Genomic DNA, 19,862 nt, shown 5'->3' on the forward strand with positions numbered 1-19,862 from the left:
CCTGTAATGCCCAAGACAAACACACTAGCAGGGGAAAAATGGGGAACAAGAAAAACGTAACACGTAACAACCATGGTGCTTACCTATGGAGCAGCCCGTCCCTACCTTCAGGCTATGCTCAAACCCTACACCCCCCCCCCAACCCGAGCACTCTGTTCTACCACCTCAGGTTTCTTGGCCCTCCAACGCCTCATGGGAAAAGACATCGGAGTGGTATATATAGGGGGAATAATCAGGGAAGTGATAAGGTCCAGGTGTGCATAATGACGAGGTACAGGTGTGTGTAGTGATGGGTTGCCAGGTGTCCGTAGTGAAGGGTTGCCAGGTGTGTGTAATGAAGGGTTGCCAGGTGTGCGTAATGAAGGGTTGCCAGGTGTGTGTAATGAAGGGTTGCCAGGTATGTGTAATGATGGGTTGCCAGGTGTGTGTAATGAAGGGTTGCCAGGTGGGTGTAATGAAGGATTGCCAGGTGTGTGTAATGAAGGTTTGCCAGGTGTGTGTAATGAAGGGTTGCCAGGTGTATGTAATGAAGGGTTGCCAGGTGTGCGTAATGAAGGGTTGCCAGGTGTGCGTAATGAAGGGTTGCCAGGTGTGCGTAGTGATGGAATGCCAGGTGTGTGTAATGAAGGGTTGCCAGGTAAGTGTAATGAAGGGTTGCCAGGTGTGCGTAATGAAGGGTTGCCAGGTGTGCATAGTGATGGGTTGCCAGGGGTGTGTAATGAAGGGTTGCCAGGAGTGCGTAATGAAGGGTTGCCAGGTGTGCGTAGTGATGGGTTGCCAGGTGTGTGATGAAGGGTTGCCAGGTGGGTGTAATGAAGGATTGCCAGGTGTGTGTAATGAAGGGTTGCCAGGTGTGTGTAATGAAGGGTTGCCAGGTGTATGTAATGAAGGGTTGCCAGGGGTGCGTAATGAAGGGTTGCCAGGGGTGCGTAATGAAGGGTTGCCAGGTGTGCGTAATGAAGGGTTGCCAGGTGGAGGTAATGAAGGGTTGCCAGGTGGGCGTAATGAAGGGTTGCCAGGTGTGTGTAATGAGGGGTTGCCAGGTGTACGTAATGAAGGGTTGCCAGGTGTGCATAATGAAGGGTTGCCAGGTGGGCGTAATGAAGGGTTGCCAGGTGGGCGTAATGAAGGGTTGCCAGGTGTCCGTAATGAAGGGTTGCCAGGTGTGTGTAATGAAGGGTTGCCAGGTGTGTGTAATGAAGGGTTGCCAGGTGTCTGTAGTGATGGGTTGCCAGGACCGGTGGTTAGTACAAAGGCGTTGTTGAGCACCGGAGAGAGGGAGTAGGAGTAGACGTGACACTAACATGTACAGTACCAGTCAAACGTTTGAACACACCTACTCATTCCAGAGTTTTTCTTTATATTTTTACTATTTTCTAAATGTTTAACTAATAGTGAAGACATCAAAACTATGAAATAACACATATGGAATCATGTAGTAACCAAAAAAAGTGTTAAACGAATCAAAATATATTTAAAGTTTTATATTCTTTACAGCAATTCGACCATGAAGGCCTAATTCACACAGTCTCCTCTGAACAGTTGATGTTGAGATGAGTCCTCTGCAGCAGAGGTAACTCTGCCTCTCCTTTCCTGTGGCGTTCCTCATGAGAGCCTGTTTCATCATAGCGCTTGTTGTGACTGCACTTGAATATATTTTCTACATTTTTTACATTTTCTGCATTGACTGACCTTCATGTCTTAAAGTAATGATGGACTGTTGTTTCTCTTTGCTTATTTGAGCTGTTCTTGACATAATATGGACTTGGTCTTTTACCAAATAGGGCTATCTTCTATATACCAGCCCTACCTTGTCACAACACAACTGATTGGCTCAAACGCATTAAGAAGTAAAGAAATTCCACAAATTAACTTTTAACAAGTCGCACTTGTTAATTGAAATGCATTCCAGGTGACTACCTCATGAAGCTGGTTGAGAGAATGACAAGAGCATGCAAAGATGTCATCGGGGCTACCGGATGAGATAGACACCTTTTTCTCACGCTTTGAGCTCAACCGAAGACTGTGAACTGCAGAGGAGAGCCACTGAGGACAAAGTGGCTCCACGGAAGATGTATGTAAGTCATTCCAACGTGTTAACCCTCGCAAAGCTGCCGAACCAGACGACATCCCTAACCGCACCCCTTCAGAGCATGTGCAGACCAGCTGGCTGTTGTGTTTTCAGACATTTTTCTCCTCAGAATCCTACTACACCAGACACAGTTAAAACACAGTTTCAGTCAAAGGAGACAGGAAAAGATGGTAGTTCTCAAACTCTAAAGAAATCCTAAACATCCTGTGTTCCCAATATGCAGGTTTGGTAGATCACATGAAAGAGAGAGAGAATTTGAAGAAGCCTTCAGACGTGCACCAATTCTTAAGAGTAGAGTTTGGAAAGAAAACACAGAGCTTCCAAGAGGTGAAGAAAGTGAAGAGACTGATAGAGCTGAGTGCTTCTGTTTGTCAGGTGAGAATTGAAGGGAATGCAAAAGGAACTGGCTTCCTTCTGTTTGACAAGTTCATCCTTACAAATGCCCATGTTGTCGAGCAAATCTATGAGCCGATAACTAACACACTGCAACAATTGGTAACAGTCACGTTTGACTTCGAAGACCTGGATGAGAGAACGCAGCAGATACCAGTGCAAAGTGAGGTTCTAGCCTATGGAAAAGTTAATTCTGGGAATCTTGACTTTGCTTTGCTGGAGCTTAGCTCAGGTCCTGACATCACCTTGCCTTCAAGCTTGCTTGACACCTTCAGCTCTCCGTTTCCAGAGGGTGGAATCTGCATCATCAGCCACCCAGAGGGCGGGGTGAAAAAGACAGACCCCTGCTTTATCATTCAATATGGAGATCGGAAACAAGCTGTAGAAAAACATGTAACAGAAAATGAGGAATTATTACATAAACAACAGATATTTCAAGGAGAACTGGGACATCAAAACATCTCCTGAGGGACACAGAAAATATTATATACACTGAGTGGACAAAACATTAGGAACACCCTCCTAACATTGAGTTGAACCCCCCTTTTGCCCTCAGAACAGCCTCCATTCATCAGGACATGGACTCTACAAGGTGTTGAAAGCGTTCCAAAGGGATGCTGGCCCATGTTGACTCCAATGCTTCCCACAGTTGTGTCAAGTTTGCTGGATGTCCTTTGGGTGGTGGACCATTCTGGATACACACAGGAAACTGTTGAGTGTGAAAAACCCAGCAGCGTTGCAAGTTCTTGACAAACTGGTGCGCCTGGCTCCTACTACCATACCCCGTTCAAAGGCACTTAAATATTTTGTCTTGCCCACTCACCCTCTGAATGGCACACATACACAATCAATGTCTCAATTGTCTCAAGGCTTAAAAATCCTTCGTTTACCCGTCTCCTCCCCTTCATCTACACTGATTGAAGTGGCTTTAACAAGTGACATCAATAAGGGATCATATCTTTCACCTGGATTAATTTGGTCAGTCTATGTCATGGAAAGAGCAGGTGTTCTTAATGTTTTGTATACTCAGTGAAGTAAAGTAAAAGTTGTAAAAAATATAAATAGCAAAGTTTAATGGGTATTATTGAATACCCATTAAACTCCTTAAGTTGTACTTTAAAGTATTTTCACTAAAGTACTTTACACCACTGATGATAACGAGTAATGAAAGTAGTGATGTGTATACTATTCTTAAAATCCAAGTTTTTAATCTAAACTGTATTATTTGTATGTTTTCATATATTAATTAGTATATATTTCGTTATTACATTCCTCAATACAGACCTGCTCTTAGGTAGATCATGATTACATTTGATGCATCGTCCATGTAACCTACTATTATTGAATCAAATTGTCACGACTTCCGCCGAAGTCAGTTCCTCTCCTTGTTCGGGCGGCGTTCGACGTCACCGGTCTTCTAGCAATCGCTGATCCACCTTTCATTTTGTCTTGTTTTCCTGCACACCTGGTTTACATCTCCTCATAATTACTGTGTGTATTTAGCCCTCTGTTCCCTCCATGTCTGTGTGGGGTATTGTTTGTCAGGTTGGCTTCCGGCTGGTTTTGTTTTGTTTTGTTTTGCTTTTATACCCATGCTTTGTGGTAGCCGGTACTTTGTACTTGGTTGTGGTACTTTGTGCTGCCTCACTTGCTCGTTGGGCATTTGTTTTGTGACGCGGTTGCGTTCTGTGGAAATTATTGTAAAGTGCTTTGTCCACTCATCTCTGCTCTGCTGCGCCTGACTTCCATGCACCAGCTACACCCACCGCCTTGACACAAATAAACCTGAGATCTTTCATCTTTCCATCCAACCACTTTCCATACGCTAGTCTGATTGTATTGTTTTCTGCCAGGAAGACATGTACTGTAACCATTTATTGTTTTAATCTTCAAAATAAAAGCACAGCTTTTCTATTGTGTTATTGTCGCACTGCTTTGCTTTATCTTGGCCAGGTCACAGTTGTAAATGAGAACTTGTTCTCAACTGGCCTACCTGGTTAAATAAAGGTGAAATAAATAAATAAGATGGTATACTTGTAAACATGTTTTATTTTCTTCAAACAGAAATTAAAATTGGGAAATGCCCCCCAAACTTGACGTATGTCCCCTGTAACCATAAAGTAATATGTTAAAAACAAGAGTACAACACTGTCAATATAATGTTTAACAATCAGGTTCCTATCATAGTCATTCTTGTTTTTAATGGATTGTCAAAATGCTTTACTTGTTTTCTTAACAGAAAATAAAATAAAAACAGCTCTCTGCTTTGTGAAAGACCAAGGACCAGTATTGAATATTCAGGACAGGAAGGAGAGCTGGTAGCAGAGAGAGACAAAATCCTGGTCCTGAATCAAATGCACTGTAATCTCTAATATAATAGTTTAGTGCAAATGATGAATGATCCAGGATTTGTAATTAGTAACTGAACCTGGGAACGAGGTTAAGGATTTGATGGAGGAGAACACAACCTAATAACAATATGGAGTCAAAAACAAAGTACACGACAATGATCAACCTTTAACATGACAGATGGTTCTGACTAGGCCCCAAATGGCCCCCTATTCCCTATATAGTGCCCTCCTAGCCCTATGGGCTCTGGTTGAAAGCAGTGCACTACATAGGGAATAGGGTTCCATTTGGGCCTCTGCTTTCAGAATCAGGGTGCGTAGATCTCCACACTACAGGTCCCTGTTGTTGCTGCTGAGTAGTTTGGGGTAGGAGGTTCCGATGGATCGCCCCTGACGATAAACCACCACCTCTAGCAGGTACTCATCCACCTTCACCACGGCCGTGGTCACCTGTACATAAACCACAAGGCTAACGAACAGTAGTTTAGTCAGCCTGGAGGGGTAATGTTACGGCTGGTCAGAACAGTAGTTTAGTCAGCCTGGAGGGGTAATGTTACGGCTGGTCAGAACAGTAGTTTAGTCAGCCTGGAGGGGTAATGTTACGGCTGGTCAGAACAGTAGTTTAGTCAGCCTGGAGGGGTAATGTTACGGCTGGTCAGAACAGTAGTTTATTCAGCCTGGAGGGGTAATGTTACGGCTGGTCAGAACAGTAGTTTATTCAGCCTGGAGGGGTAATGTTACGGCTGGTCAGAACAGTAGTTTAGTCAGCCTGGAGGGGTAATGTTACGGCTGGTCAGAACAGTAGTTTATTCAGCCTGGAGGGGTAATGTTATGCTGGTCAGAACAGTAGTTTATTCAGCCTGGAGGGATAATGTTACGGCTGGTCAGAACAGTAGTTTAGTCAGCCTGGAGGGGTAATGTTACGGCTGGTCAGAACAGTAGTTTATTCAGCCTGGAGGGGTAACGTTACGGCTGGTCAGAACAGTAGTTTATTCAGCCTGGAGGGGTAATGTTACGGCTGGTCAGAACAGTAGTTTATTCAGCCTGGAGGGGTAATGTTATGGCTGGTCAGAACAGTAGTTTAGTCAGCCTGGAGGGGTAATGTTACGGCTGGTCAGAACAGTAGTTTATTCAGCCTGGAGGGGTAATGTTACGGCTGGTCAGAACAGTAGTTTATTCAGCCTGGAGGGATAATGTTACGGCTGGTCAGAACAGTAGTTTATTCAGCCTGGAGGGGTAATGTTACGGCTGGTCAGAACAGTAGTTTATTCAGCCTGGAGGGATAATGTTACGGCTGGTCAGAACAGTAGTTTATTCAGCCTGGAGGGATAATGTTACGGCTGGTCAGAACAGTAGTTTATTCAGCCTGGAGGGGTAATGTTACGGCTGGTCAGAACAGTAGTTTATTCAGCCTGGAGGGGTAATGTTACGGCTGGTCAGAACAGTAGTTTATTCAGCCTGGAGGGGTAATGTTATGGCTGGTCAGAACAGTAGTTTAGTCAGCCTGGAGGGGTAATGTTACGGCTGGTCAGAACAGTAGTTTATTCAGCCTGGAGGGGTAATGTTATGGCTGGTCAGAACAGTAGTTTAGTCAGCCTGGAGGGGTAATGTTACGGCTGGTCAGAACAGTAGTTTAGTCAGCCTGGAGGGGTAATGTTACGGCTGGTCAGAACAGTAGTTTATTCAGCCTGGAGGGGTAATGTTACGGCTGGTCAGAACAGTAGTTTAGTCAGCCTGGAGGGGTAATGTTACGGCTGGTCAGAACAGTAGTTTAGTCAGCCTGGAGGGGTAATGTTATGGCTGGTCAGAACAGTAGTTTAGTCAGCCTGGAGGGGTAATGTTACGGCTGGTCAGAACAGTAGTTTAGTCAGCCTGGAGGGGTAATGTTAACTATGATGACTTCAGGTTGGTTCAGGGAACCAGGAGTTACCCGGCCTGAGATCTGAAACTAGCATTAGCTTCCCAAGCTAATGTCTTCTAGGGCCTAGGCTTCAGTACTACAGGCCAACAAAGTCTCAGTGGTTATCTAATAGACACAGGTTTGAACCCCGTGTGGTCACTCGCGCAACCACTCACCTTGTCAGTCGATGTGAGGAAGAGGATGGTGAAGAGGGCGACCTCGAACTCTGGGCTGACCCCGATGAAGGAGCTTCCCACAGGCTTGACCAGGCCCTTCCAGCTGAACTGCAGGTTCAGAACGTGGTCGTCCTCATCTGGCTGCACAGAGAGGTCAAACGACAGATTTTTACCTTGTCGGCTCGGGGATTAGATCCAGCAACCTTCCGGGTTTCAGGACCAACTCTCTAACCACTAGGCTACCCTGCCGCCCCTATAATAAAGGTGTTATTCATGTGTAAGATGGTATTTCAGGACGTGGACTTCCTCATCTGACTGACACACAGGGTTATTAAAGGTCACAGATGTGTTATAATGACTATAATAAACATGTGATAAACGTGTGGTGTACATAACATACGGTTATATATATATATATATATATATAATGTATGATCTGGAAGTTTACAGTGGTGCCCACAGTTTGGGTGTCTTGAAATTAGTCAGTAAAATGTAAAATACTAAAAAACACAAATGTTTAACTAATTATCAGAGCAAGACAACAACTATATAATAATAACAACAATCATAAACAACAACAACTATATAATAATAACAATCATAAACAACTATATAATAATAACAACAATCATAAACAACTATATAATAACAACAATCAAACAACAACTATATAATAATAACAACTATATAATAATAACAACAATCATAAACAACTATATAATAATAACAACTATATAATAATAACAACAATCATAAACAACTATATAATAACAACAATCAAACAACAACTATATAATAATAACAACTATATAATAACAACAATCAAACAACAACTATATAATAATAACAACTATATAATAACAACAATCAAACAACAACTATATAATAATAACAACTATATAATAACAACAATCAAACAACAACTATATAATAATAACAACTATATAATAACAACAATCATAAACAACAACTGTAGGCTACATTTCTGAAAACAAGTATGTTGTGTATAGACCTGTGAAATGTAACTCTGCTGATAACATAGGGAGATTGTTCTAGAATGTCTTACAGTGTTTCTGTTGCCCTGGGCCTTGTAACCCTTGTAGTCCACATTGCCATGCTTCTCCTGCAGATAGAACTGAACCCAGTTGTGGAACCCCGCGTCTCTCTCTCTCTCCCTCTGCGTCTCTCTCTCCCTCCCTCTGCGTCTCTCTCTCCCTCTGCGTCTCTCTCTCCCTCTGCGTCTCTCTCTCCCTCTGCGTCTCTCTCTCCCTCTGCGTCTCTCTCTCTCTCTCTCCCTCTGCGTGTCTCTCTCTCTCTCCCTCCCTCTGCGTTTGTCTCTCTCTCTCTCTCTCTCTCTCTGCGTGTCTCTCTCTCGTGTCTCTCTCTGCGTGTCTCTCTCTGCGTGTCTCTCTCTCTCTCTGCGTGTCTCTCTCTCTCTGCGTGTCTCTCTCTCTGCTGTCTCTCTCTCTCTCTCTCTCTCTGCGTCTCTCTCTCTCTCTCGTCTCTCTCTCTCTCTCTCTCTCTCGCGTCTCTCTCTCTCTGCGTCTCTCTCTCTCTCTGCGTCTCTCTCTCTCTCTCTGCGTCTCTCTCTCCGTCTCTCTCTCTGCGTCTCTCTCTCTGCGTCTCTCTCGCGTCTCTCTCTCTCTCTCTGCGTGTCTCTCTCTCTGCGTGTCTCTCTCTCTGCGTGTCTCTCTCTCTGCGTCTCTCTCTCTGCGTCTCTCTCGTCTCTCTCTCTGCGTCTCTCTCTCGTCTCTCTCTCTCGTCTCTCTCTCTCGTCTCTCTCTCTCTCTCTCTGCGTGTCTCTCTCTCTCTGCGTGTCTCTCTCTCTCTCTCTCTGCGTGTCTCTCTCTCTCTCTGCGTCTCTCTGCGTGTCTCTCTCTCTCTCTCGTCGTCTCTCTCGTCTCTCTCTCTCTGCGTCTCTCTCTGCGTCTCTCTCTCGTCTCTCTGCGTCTCTCTCTCTGCGTCTCTCTCTCTCTCTCTCTGTCTCTCTCTCGTCTCTCTCTCTCTCTCTCTGCGTCTCTCTCTCTGCGTGTCTCTCTCTCTCTCTCTCCGTGTCTCTCTCTCTGCGTGTCTCTCTCGCGTCTCTCTCTCTCTCTCTGTCGTCTCTCTCTCTGCGCGTCTCTCTCTCTCTCTCTGCGCGTCTCTCTCTCTCCCTCTGCGCGTCTCTCTCTCTCTCTCTCTCTCCCTCTCGCGTCTCTCTCTCTCTCTCTCCTCTGCGCGTCTCTCTCTCTCTCTCCCTCTGCGTCTCTCTCTCTCTCTCTCCTCTGCGTCTCTCTCTCTCTCTCCCTCTGCGTCTCTCTCTCTCTGCGTCTCTCTCTCTCTGCGTCTCTCTCTCTCTGCGTCTCTCTCTCTCTCCGTCTCTCTCTCTCTCTCTCTGCGTCTCTCTCTCTCTCTCTCTGCGTCTCTCTCTCTCTCGCGTCTCTCTCTCTCTGCGTCTCTCTCTCTCTGCGTCTCTCTCTCTCTCTCTCTCTCTCTCTGCGTCTCTCTCTCTCTCCCTCTGCGTGCGTCTCTCTCTCTCTCTCTCCCTCTGCGTGCGTCTCTCTCTCTCTCTCCCTCTGCGTGCGTCTCTCTCTCTCTCTCCCTCTGCGTGCGTCTCTCTCTCTCTCTCTCCCTCTGCGTGCGTCTCTCTCTCTCTCTCTCCCTCTGCGTGCGTCTCTCTCTCTCTCCCTCTGCGCGCGTCTCTCTGCGCGCGTCTCTCTCTCTCTCTGCGCGCGTCTCTCTCTCTCTGCGCGTCGTCTCTCTCTCTGCGCGCGTCTCTCTCTCTCTGCGCGCGTCTCTCTCTCTCTGCGCGCGTCTCTCTCTCTCTCTGCGCGCGTCTCTCTCTCTCTGCGCGCGTCTCTCTCTCTCTGCGCGCGTCTCTCTCTCTCTGCGCGCGTCTCTCTCTCTCTGCGCGCGTCTCTCTCTCTCTGCGCGCGTCTCTCTCTCTCTGCGCGCGTCTCTCTCTCTCTGCGCGCGTCTCTCTCTCTCTGCGCGCGTCTCTCTCACTCTGCGCGCGTCTCTCTCTCTCTGCGCGCGTCTCTCTCTCTCTGCGCGCGTCTCTCTCACATACATACAGGTACAACTAAAACAAGCTCAAACTCCTCACGTGTATGCTGGCATAATACATGTGAAATCCCCTCCACCACTCACCCTCCACTCCGGTCTCGGTGATAGAGCCTGAACCACATGTCATAGAGCTGTCTCTTGAACTGCTGCTGGTCTGACGGGGACCGACCCTTACTCACCAGGTACTTGTGGGCACACTGCACACACACACACACACACACACACACACACACACACACACACACACACACACACACACACACACACACACACACACACACACACACACACACACACACACACACACACACCAGGATTAGACCGACACATCAGTACACGTTGCTTTGTGTGTTGTGGAGTCCACACCTGAGACAAAGTAACAAGACAAAACATATGTCCACAATGACAGAACACCATCTGACTAAGTCATGTATGTTAAGGGCCTGTCTCCAGGAGTCCTGGCCAGAACAGACAGGTTAAGGTCCTGTCTCCAGAACAGACAGGTTAAGGTCCTGTCTCCAGAACAGACAGGTTAAGGTCCTGTCTCCAGAACAGACAGGTTAAGGTCCTGTCTCCAGAACAGACAGGTTAAGGTCCTGTCTCCAGAACAGACAGGTTAAGGTCCTGTCTCCAGAACAGACAGGTTAAGGTCCTGTCTCCAGAACAGACAGGTTAAGGTCCTGTCTCCAGAACAGACAGGTTAAGGTCCTGTCTCCAGGAGTCTCCAGAACATAGCCATGTGCTCAACCAAGCAATAAGGAGTAGACTATAACCCCCACTTTTACCTGTGGGCACAGTGAGAGACAGATCTCACACACACACTACCTTCATGACCTCGGTCTCCAGAATGGCATTGAGGAAGAGATCGTTCTCCATCAGTTCCTCAGAGGTGACGGTCTCCGACACGCCTGTAGACATCTCATAGTTGTCCAGGAGACGCATGAACACTGCACACAAGGAACATATATCCCTCTGAAGAATGCTTTGTGAAATACTGGCTATGCCTTCAATAACAGGAAGAGAGGAAAGGAGGTAGAGAGGATATGCCTTCAATAACAGGAAGAGAGGAGAGGAGGAAGAGGATATGCCTTCAACAACAGGAAGAGAAGAGAGGAGGTAGAGAGGATATGCCTTCAACAACAGGAAGAGAAGAGAGCAGGTAGAGAGGACATGCCTTCAATAACAGGAAGAGAGGAGAGGAGGTAGAGAGGATATGCCTTCAATAACAGGAAGAGAGGAGAGGAGGTAGAGAGGATATGCCTTCAATAACAGGAAGAGAGGAGAGGAGGAAGAGAGGACATGCCTTCAATAACAGGAAGAGAGGTAGAGAGGATATGCCTTCAACAACAGGAAGAGAGGAGGTAGAGAGAATATGCCTTCAACAACAGGAAGAGAGGAGAGGATATGCCTTCAACAACAGGAAGAGAGGAGAGGAGGTAGAGAGGATATGCCTTCAATAACAGGAAGAGAGGAGAGGAGGTAGAGAGGATATGCCTTCAATAACAGGAAGAGAGGAGAGGAGGAAGGGAGGATATGCCTTCAACAACAGGAAGAGAGGAGGTAGAGAGGATATGCCTTCAATAACAGGAAGAGAGGAGGTAGAGAGGATATGCCTTCAATAACAGGAAGAGAGGAGAGGAGGTAGAGAGGATATGCCTTCAATAACAGGAAGAGAGGAGAGGAGGTAGAGAGGGGGAAGGGAGGAGTGGAGGAAGGGAGAATGGAGGTAGAAAGGACTTACAGGCGTAGGTCTTGATGTTTTTCAGTTTTCCCTCGTTGACATAGGCGAACAGAGGAGCCCTAGCCATGTCTCTGGCAGTGTTACTACCCTGGGCCACGTAACCTGCCTTTCCCTGGATAGACAAACATACTGTATGGATAAGACAGTCACATCTCTAACAACACAATGAAAACTACTATGTGGGCCTGAGCTCAACCCTGAATAAGCTAAGTTTCTTCCTGTCTTTATTTGGATCGCTAGCTCCCAGTCACTTGACCTGGCTCTCTAGGGGGGGATTCAGACCAGAGTTATACCTAGATGCAACTTCATTAACCTCTCTACGGGGGATTCAGACCAGAGTTATACCTAGATGCAACTTCATTAACCTCTCTACGGGGATTCAGACCAGAGTTATACCTAGATGCAACTTCATTAACCTCTCTACGGGGGATTCAGACCAGAGTTATACCTAGATGCAACTTCATTAACCTCTCTACGGGGATTCAGACCAGAGTTATACCTAGATGCAACTTCATTAACCTCTCTACAGGGGATTCAGACCAGAGTTATACCTAGATGCAACTTCATTAACCTCTCTATGGGGGGATTCGGACCAGAGTTACACCTAGGTGCAACTTCATTAACCTCTCTACGGGGATTCAGACCAGAGTTATACCTAGATGCAACTTCATTAACCTCTCTACAGGGGATTCAGACCAGAGTTATACCTAGATGCAACTTCATTAAACTCTCTACGGGGGGATTCAGACCAGAGTTACACCTAGATGCAACTTCATTAACCTCTCTACGGGGATTCAGACCAGAATTATACCTAGATGCAACTTCATTAACCTCTCTACAGGGGATTCAGACCAGAGCTGTACCTAGATGCAACTTCATTAACCTCTCTACGGGGATTCAGACCAGAGTTACACCTAGATGCAACTTCATTAACCTCTCTATGCAATATTCTCTCTATGGGTATTCTGACCTTGAACTGAAGCATGGGGAAACGCATGTGCCAGCCAGGTATTCGTTTGGAATTAATGAATTACAGATCTCTTGCATGTAGTCATCACAAACCTGATGTTTTTAAAGAGAGTGTGTACCATTTTCAAACGTAACGCATCTCAAAAAGGAAAAAAAATTCACAAATGAATTTTAGCTTTTATAATAAAACATGTGTATTTACAGTATTACAAAAGATTGTCTGGACCTCTTTAAAGTCAGGCAGATGACATCATTACCCTCTTTCTGTTTACAAAGCCCCGCTCCACAAACGTCCAACTTCCCTAATGTCACCGGTAAGATTTAAAATGACAAGTTATCAAACCCCTTCACAGGGTTGGTTAACTCTGGAGACTCTTCTGGTTTCTAGAGATTCAGGTAGATCAGCCTTTCATTTCCTTCCACCTTTAAAAATGGAGGAATTAGTGCCTCTAGGGCGTTTCAGACGGTTGTCAGGGGACCCTCTAGGGCGTTGCAGACGGTTGTCAGGGGACCCTCTAGGGCGTTGCAGACGGTTGTCAGGGGACCCTCTAGGGCGTTGCAGACGGTTGTCAGGGGACCCTCTAGGGCGTTGCAGACGGTTGTCAGGGGACCTTTTTACTGAAGTATGCATCTTATTTTTATGATTGTGTTTCGTTTTTTGTTGTGTAGTTTAATATGTTTAGTGTATTTTGATGTGTATTGTGGTGCTATACAGGGTTCATCTGGAAAAGAGACCTCGGTCTCAGCATTGACTCCCTGTCTAAATAAATACACCTCGGTCTCGGCATTGACTCCCTGTCTATATAAAGGATCAATCCAAAGAGTTTCTAGGGCACAACATGTCCTTCAAAAGTAACTAGAATTCATATAGGCCCAATATAGGCTGCATCTCAACCAACGAAAAAAATATTTTCTGGTGCTCTTAAATTTCATGTTGTGCTCCTCAATTTCATCTCGTGCTCCTCAATTTCATCTCGTGCGCCTCAATTCAAATTAAAAAAGGTACACCGTATTTAAATGGATGGTTTTAGACCGAAGTACTGAAAAACCCCCCAGTTAACAAAAACCAAGTGGGAGGGTTTTCAGTGGTTTCATTAAATGTGTGCATAAGGTAACCACTCCTATAGAGATGGTTGATCACCTGCACAAGTTAAGTCTGAATACCAAATACTGAGAAGAGCTTAAATCAAAACACGTAGGGGAAAAAAATGCCTAAGTCTGAATCGGGCCCCGAGGTGTTTCTCCTGCTGCTGGGTGGTGCCATTCTATCTCTACCAGAGTGCTTTGCAGATAGAGTCCATTAACAAGCCAAGTAGTAGTACGGTAACCCTGACATCCGTACCTGTAAGGAGATGGTGTAGTCAGTCCCAGGTTTGAGACGGTTTGTATCCCGACTCCACAGCTGGTTCAGAACCTCAGAGAGCTCGTGGTTCACACCTTGACTAATACACAGACAGGCAATAGACACATCGATATGAACTCAAATGTATATTTTCCCCATTGCAATGCAAGAAAAAGACCCTTGCTACAGATAAAATGCTACAAAATAAAATTGTTGGGGGGGGAACAAAAGCAGAGAGATACTGCTAGGGAGATCTATGTTCCATCTCCTTCCAGTAACCTACAGAGATCTATGTTCCATCTCCTTCCAGTAACCTACAGAGATCTATGTTCCATCTCCTTCCAGTAACCTACAGAGATCTATGTTCCATCTCTTTCCAGTAACCTACAGAGATCTATGTTCCATCTCTTTCCAGTAACCTACAGAGATCTATGTTCCATCTCTTTCCAGTAACCTACAGAGATCTATGTTCCATCTCTTTCCAGTAACCTACAGAGATCTATGTTCCATCTCTTTCCAGTAACCTACAGAGATCTATGTTCCATCTCTTTCCAGTAACCTTACAGAGATCTATGTTCCATCTCTTTCCAGTAACCTTACAGAGATTTATGTTCCATCTCTTTCCAGTAACCTTACAGAGATCTATGTTCCATCTCTTTCCAGTAACCTTACAGAGATCTATGTTCCATCTCTTTCCAGTAACCTTACAGAGATCTATGTTCCATCTCTTTCCAGTAACCTACAGAGATCTATGTTCCATCTCTTTCCAGTAACCTACAGAGATCTATGTTCCATCTCTTTCCAGTAACCTACAGAGATCTATGTTCCATCTCTTTCCAGTAACCTACAGATCTCTATGTTCCATCTCTTTCCAGTAACCTACAGATCTCTATGTTCCATCTCTTTCCAGTAACCTACAGATCTCTATGTTCCATCTCTTTCCAGTAACCTACAGATCTCTATGTTCCATCTCTTTCCAGTAACCTACAGATCTCTATGTTCCATCTCTTTCCAGTAACCTACAGAGATCTATGTTCCATCTCTTTCCAGTAACCTACAGAGATCTATGTTGATACTTAGCTGAAGTCTCTGCATTGCTATAATGGTAACCTAACATAGCAGGCGTCAAAGGAAAAGGGCTGAAACTCGAGGAGGAGTTGAGAGATGGAGTGTTGTCTTGTTAAATGTCCAAAACTGGAAAATCCGGTTGTTGGGGACTAGACAGAAGCTACTATAACAGAGATAATACCGCGGAGGTTTGATAAACCAATAACAGGAAATAAACATATCCACGGGCTAACAGCCACAGCCCCATCCAGTTACCTCTGTGGCCTTGACTTCCCTTAAAATAACAACATATGGGACATTTAAAAGTCACCATTCAGTCACCATTCATTCTCATAGAAAAGACCAGTGCCCAATAGTTTTTGATTCTGGTGTTATTTTGGCCACCCCTAACCCCTCACCAGAGGACAGTCCCATAACCTCAGTGTCTAAAACAACCCAGATAGTGACAGGAAACTCCCCATCTACCAAATTATAACTACAGAATATCATTAAAATGTTGTACTATTGAAACATAGAGTTCCATTGATGCATCATGAGTTCCTCAGTAGAACAGTACAACAGCCAACGGGGCCAGACAGCGAACAGCCAACGGGGCCAGACAGCAAACAGCCAACGGGGCCAGACAGCAAACAGCCAACGGGGCCAGACAGCAAACAGCCAACGGGGCCAGAGCAAACAGCCAACGGGGCCAGACAGCAAACAGCCAACGGGGCCAGACAGCAAACAGCCAACGGGGCCAGACAGCAAACAGCCAACGGGGCCAGACAGCAAACGGCCAACGGGGCCAGACAGCAAACAGCCAACGGGGCCAGACAGCAAACAGCCAACGGGGCTAGACAGCAGGCCTGGGCTGATCTACTTCCTGTTTTGGTTTCAGAGTGTAGTTTGGTGAGCTAGTGAACATCATCCCCACATCCTGCTGCTGTTTCATTTTGGAACATCAAAAAGGACTTTTCAGCCACCGACAGCATTTAGCTGACCCAGTAATTAGCTGACCCAGCATTTAGCTGACCCAGTAATTAGCACGGAACAGTTGTTAGGCAGAAAAACTATCGTTTAAATGCATGTTGATTGCTCAACTTTATCACTTTTTTTTTGTGATGTTATATTTTTTCGTTTTGATCTTTAAATCAAAACATAGCTCGCTATGACTAATATGAATGATATAGTTGTAGATTAATTCAAATCAAACGTGCTTATTAATAGTCAGAATGTTGACCTTGCGTCTCCATATGTGAACTTCATGTAAATACAACTGGTTTTATATCTGGAACTGTCTTTGTTTGTATCTAATCAAAACTCTGTTGACATAATCAAGACCTTTTGTTGATTATTCAGGAGGATGCGTCGACAGAAACCAAGACGGATCCGGATTAAAAACCACGTCAGTAGCGGCGGTTGACATGACGTTTCCATATGGAGACGTAAGGTCAATATTCAGCATATTGTTCCTGCACTGAATGTCCGTCAACAGTTTAAATTCAACAGGAGGAAATGAAATGTTACGGCGTTAGTTTCACTAACGGGTCCCTTCAAAACAAAAAAAGTGTCATTTCAAAAGAAACATTTCCAAAGATTCAGGCTTCTATTTAAAGAGTCAATAACAGTACCAACACAGTCATATCTGAAACTGTTGTTATTTTATTTAACTAGGCAAGTCAGTTAAGAACTAATTATTATTTATAATGACGGCCTAGGAACAGTGACTGCCTTGTTCAGGGGCAGAACGACAGTTTTGTACCATGTTAGTTTGGGGAATCGATCTGGCAACTTTTCGGTTACTAGTCCACCGCTCTAACCACTAGGCTACCTGCCGTTATTAATCAGGAATCCATTTTACAACTAAAATAACAACCTTTGCACTTAAATGTGCTGTAAGGTCTACACCTGCTGTATTCGGCGCATATGACAAATACAATTTGATTTACATTAGTCTACAACTATATAACTAATATTAGTCATAGCAGGCTATGTTTGATTTAAAGATCAAACGCAAAAATATAACATCACAAAAAAAGATACAATTGAGCAATCAACATGCACTAAAACTATATATTTTTTTGTTGCCAAAAGTTAATCTATCATGATTTGCGATGGATCACTGTAATTCTACAACATGTATGCGAGAATTTAGCCTAGAATGTAACTCACCTCCGTGCCATAGTTAGTTCTTCAGTGAGTAAAGTAACTTCCGACCTCGCATCCCTTCTTCAGCAATAAACAGTTTGCATGAAAACGGTTATCTGAGCTGTCTGCCAAAAAGCCCCGGTGGGGTTTGTCCAATAACATGACAGGAAGATCAACCGCGTCTGGGCTGGCGTGGGGGCGGGGCGTGGGGGGGGGGTTGTCTGGGCGGGGCGTCTGGGCGGGGCTTGCACATTTTACACCATTCCATTGGTCCTGAAGTCTCCATCTTCCCTGTGCGCCAGGCATTGGGTGAATTTGATTATGCTGATCCGCGGGGAAAGAAACGGTGAGGGAGGAGCACTTGCTCGGTCATGCTATCAACAAGGCATGGTGCATTTTTCAGCAACAAATATAACTTCTCTTTTACATAAAATACATATATTTTTTATTTCAAACTAGTTTTTCTTTGGAAAGCAGATAAATCATTTTTTATCAAAAGTAATGACTTTAGCGTGACAACAGAATCCTACTCATTAGTCCACGTGCTTAATTACGACACTTTTGTGTTGAACCGACTTTTGTTTCGAGCCGACTTCACCGTGGGCTTTGAATGGGACACCTGGCTCAACCTGGTTCCAAAACGAATGAAATCAATGTTCACCTGGTGATAAACCCGCCTCCACGGGCGCCCGAGCCAGGTGAATCTAATCCGCTCCCTGCAGAACGGATAGGCCTGATCACGTGACACCGTTCGGCTAGAGGAGAAACGGCTGTTTTATTTATTTATTTTATTTCACCTTTATTTGTGAGAGGAGATGCTCTCCGCTTTAACAGTAGGTACAAATCAATTCAATTCAAGAGCTTTATTAGCATTGGAAACATATGTTAACATTGCCAAAGCAAGTGAAATAGATAAACAAAAGTGAAAATAAACAATAAAAAAGGAACAGTAAAACATTACACTCACAAAAGACCCAAAGGAATAGAGACATTTCAAATGTCATATTATGTCTATATACAGTGTTGTAACGATGTACAAATAGTTGAAGTACAAAAGGGAAAATAAATCAACATAAATATGGGTTGTATTTACAATGGTGTTTGTTATTCACTGGTTGCACTTTTCTTGAGGCAACAGGTCACACATCTTGCTGCTGTGATGGCACACTGTGGTATTTCACCCAATAGATAAGGAAGTTTATCAAAATTGGGTTTGTTTTCAAATTCTTTGTGTGTCTGTGTAATCTGAGGGAAATATGTGCCTCTAATATGGTGATACATTCGGCAGGAGGTTAGGAAGTGCAGCTCAGTAAGATTTCCTTAATTTTGAGTTAGTCGCGGTGGTCAGTTATTCTGCCACTGTGTACTCTCTGTTTAAGGCCAAATAGCATTCTAGTTTGCTCTGTTTTTTTGGTTAATTCTTTCCAATGTGTCAAGTAATTATCTTTTTGTTTTCTCATGATTTGGTTGGGTCTAATTGTGTTGCTGTCCTGGGGCTCTGTGGGATCTGTTTGTGTTTGTGAACAGAGCCCCAGGACCAGCTTGCTTAGGGGACTCTTCTCCAGGTTCATCTCTCTGTTGGTGATGGCTTTGTTATGGAAGGTTTGGGAATCGTTTCCTTTTAGGTGGTTGTAGAATTTAACGTCTCTTTTCTGGATTTTGACAATTAGCGGGTATCGGCCTAATTCTGCTCTGCATGCATTATTTGGTGTTTTACATTATACATAGAGTCTCAATTTGGTGTTTGCCCCATTTTGTGAATTCTTGCTTGGTGAGCGGACCCCAGACCTCACAACCATGAAGGGCAATGGGTTCTATAACTGATTCAAGTATTTTTAGCCAGATGCTAATTGGTATGCTGAATTTTATGTTCCTTTTGATGGCATAGAAGGCCCTTCTTGCCTCGTCTCTCAGATCGTTCACAGCTTTGTGGACGTTACCTGTGGCGCTGATGTTTAGGCCGAGGTATGTATAGTTTGTGTGCTCTGGGGCAGGTATTCCCCCACAGGTGTACGCACAATGCCGTCGGTGGTACGCACAATAAAAATATGATTCACATTTATTTTTTAAAACAACATATTTTTTTGTATTTTTTTTATTAAAACAGTTTTTCTTCTTCATATTTATAGCCCTCTGATTAACCAGTGTCTGCAGCCTGTTAGCACAGTGGTGATGCATTCTGGGCGTTTTAAGGAGATGAGGAGCAGCTATTCTTGGTGCTGTGTGTGTGCCCGTAAAGCATGCTGCTATCCTGGGTGTGTGTGTGTGTGTCCGTAAAGCATGCTGCTATCCGGGTGTGTGTGTGTGTGTGTGTGTGTGTGTGTGTGTGTGTGTGTGTGGTGTGTGTGTGTGTGTGTGTGTGTGTGTGTGTGTGTGTGTGTGTGTGTGTGTGTGTGTGTCCGTAAAGCATGCTGCTATTGTAGGAGAAAATTCATGACTATGGGTGATTTTCCAGTATCTAGACTGTTCTCCCAGAAGTACTAAGCAGAATCAACATAAGGTGAATTCATAGACATGTGTAAGCAGAATAAAGGCTGAGCTCAGGTGAATGAACAGAGCTGGGTCAACATGGAGTTAATCACTAGACATGTAAAAACAAGAACATAAGCAGAAAATGTATGTCTGTGCTGTTATTGGCCTACATGCCCTAGCTTTAGGGCA

At 44.6% G+C, this 19,862-nt stretch overlaps 1 protein-coding gene across 2 annotated transcripts; it reads right to left on the reverse strand.

Moving 5' to 3' along the window:
• Window positions 1-4,516: 4,516 nt before the first annotated feature.
• On the reverse strand, window positions 4,517-17,359 carry LOC106569697 (uridylate-specific endoribonuclease C). Of its 2 annotated transcripts, none has more exons than XM_082961037.1 (6): window positions 17,226-17,359; window positions 14,007-14,106; window positions 11,696-11,807; window positions 10,780-10,901; window positions 6,910-7,050; window positions 4,517-5,283 (listed from the first exon to the last, which is right to left on the reverse strand). In XM_082961037.1, exons 1-6 carry the CDS (start codon window positions 17,234-17,236, stop codon window positions 5,164-5,166), a joined length of 606 nt encoding a protein of 201 aa, XP_082817163.1. In that variant the 5' UTR covers window positions 17,237-17,359; the 3' UTR covers window positions 4,517-5,163. The 2 variants fall into 2 exon arrangements, with proteins under 2 accessions (XP_082817163.1, XP_082817164.1); XM_082961038.1 differs by having other exon boundaries at window positions 4,973-5,302.
• Window positions 17,360-19,862: the final 2,503 nt, after the last annotated feature.

Source organism: Salmo salar, chromosome 14 (genome assembly GCF_965601325.2).
Source record: "Salmo salar chromosome 14, fSalSal1, whole genome shotgun sequence".
In the NCBI taxonomy this organism is placed as follows: domain Eukaryota; kingdom Metazoa; phylum Chordata; class Actinopteri; order Salmoniformes; family Salmonidae; genus Salmo; species Salmo salar.

Excerpts from the sequence above, each read along its gene's own strand:
- LOC106569697 (XM_082961037.1), bottom strand. Across the intron at positions 11,808-14,006 it reads ACTACACCATCTCCTTACAG|GGAAAGGCAGGTTACGTGGC; the intron begins GTACGGATGTCA and ends TTGTCTATCCAG. Across the intron at positions 7,051-10,779 it reads TGGAGACCGAGGTCATGAAG|CCAGATGAGGACGACCACGT; the intron begins GTAGTGTGTGTG and ends CTCTCTGTGCAG.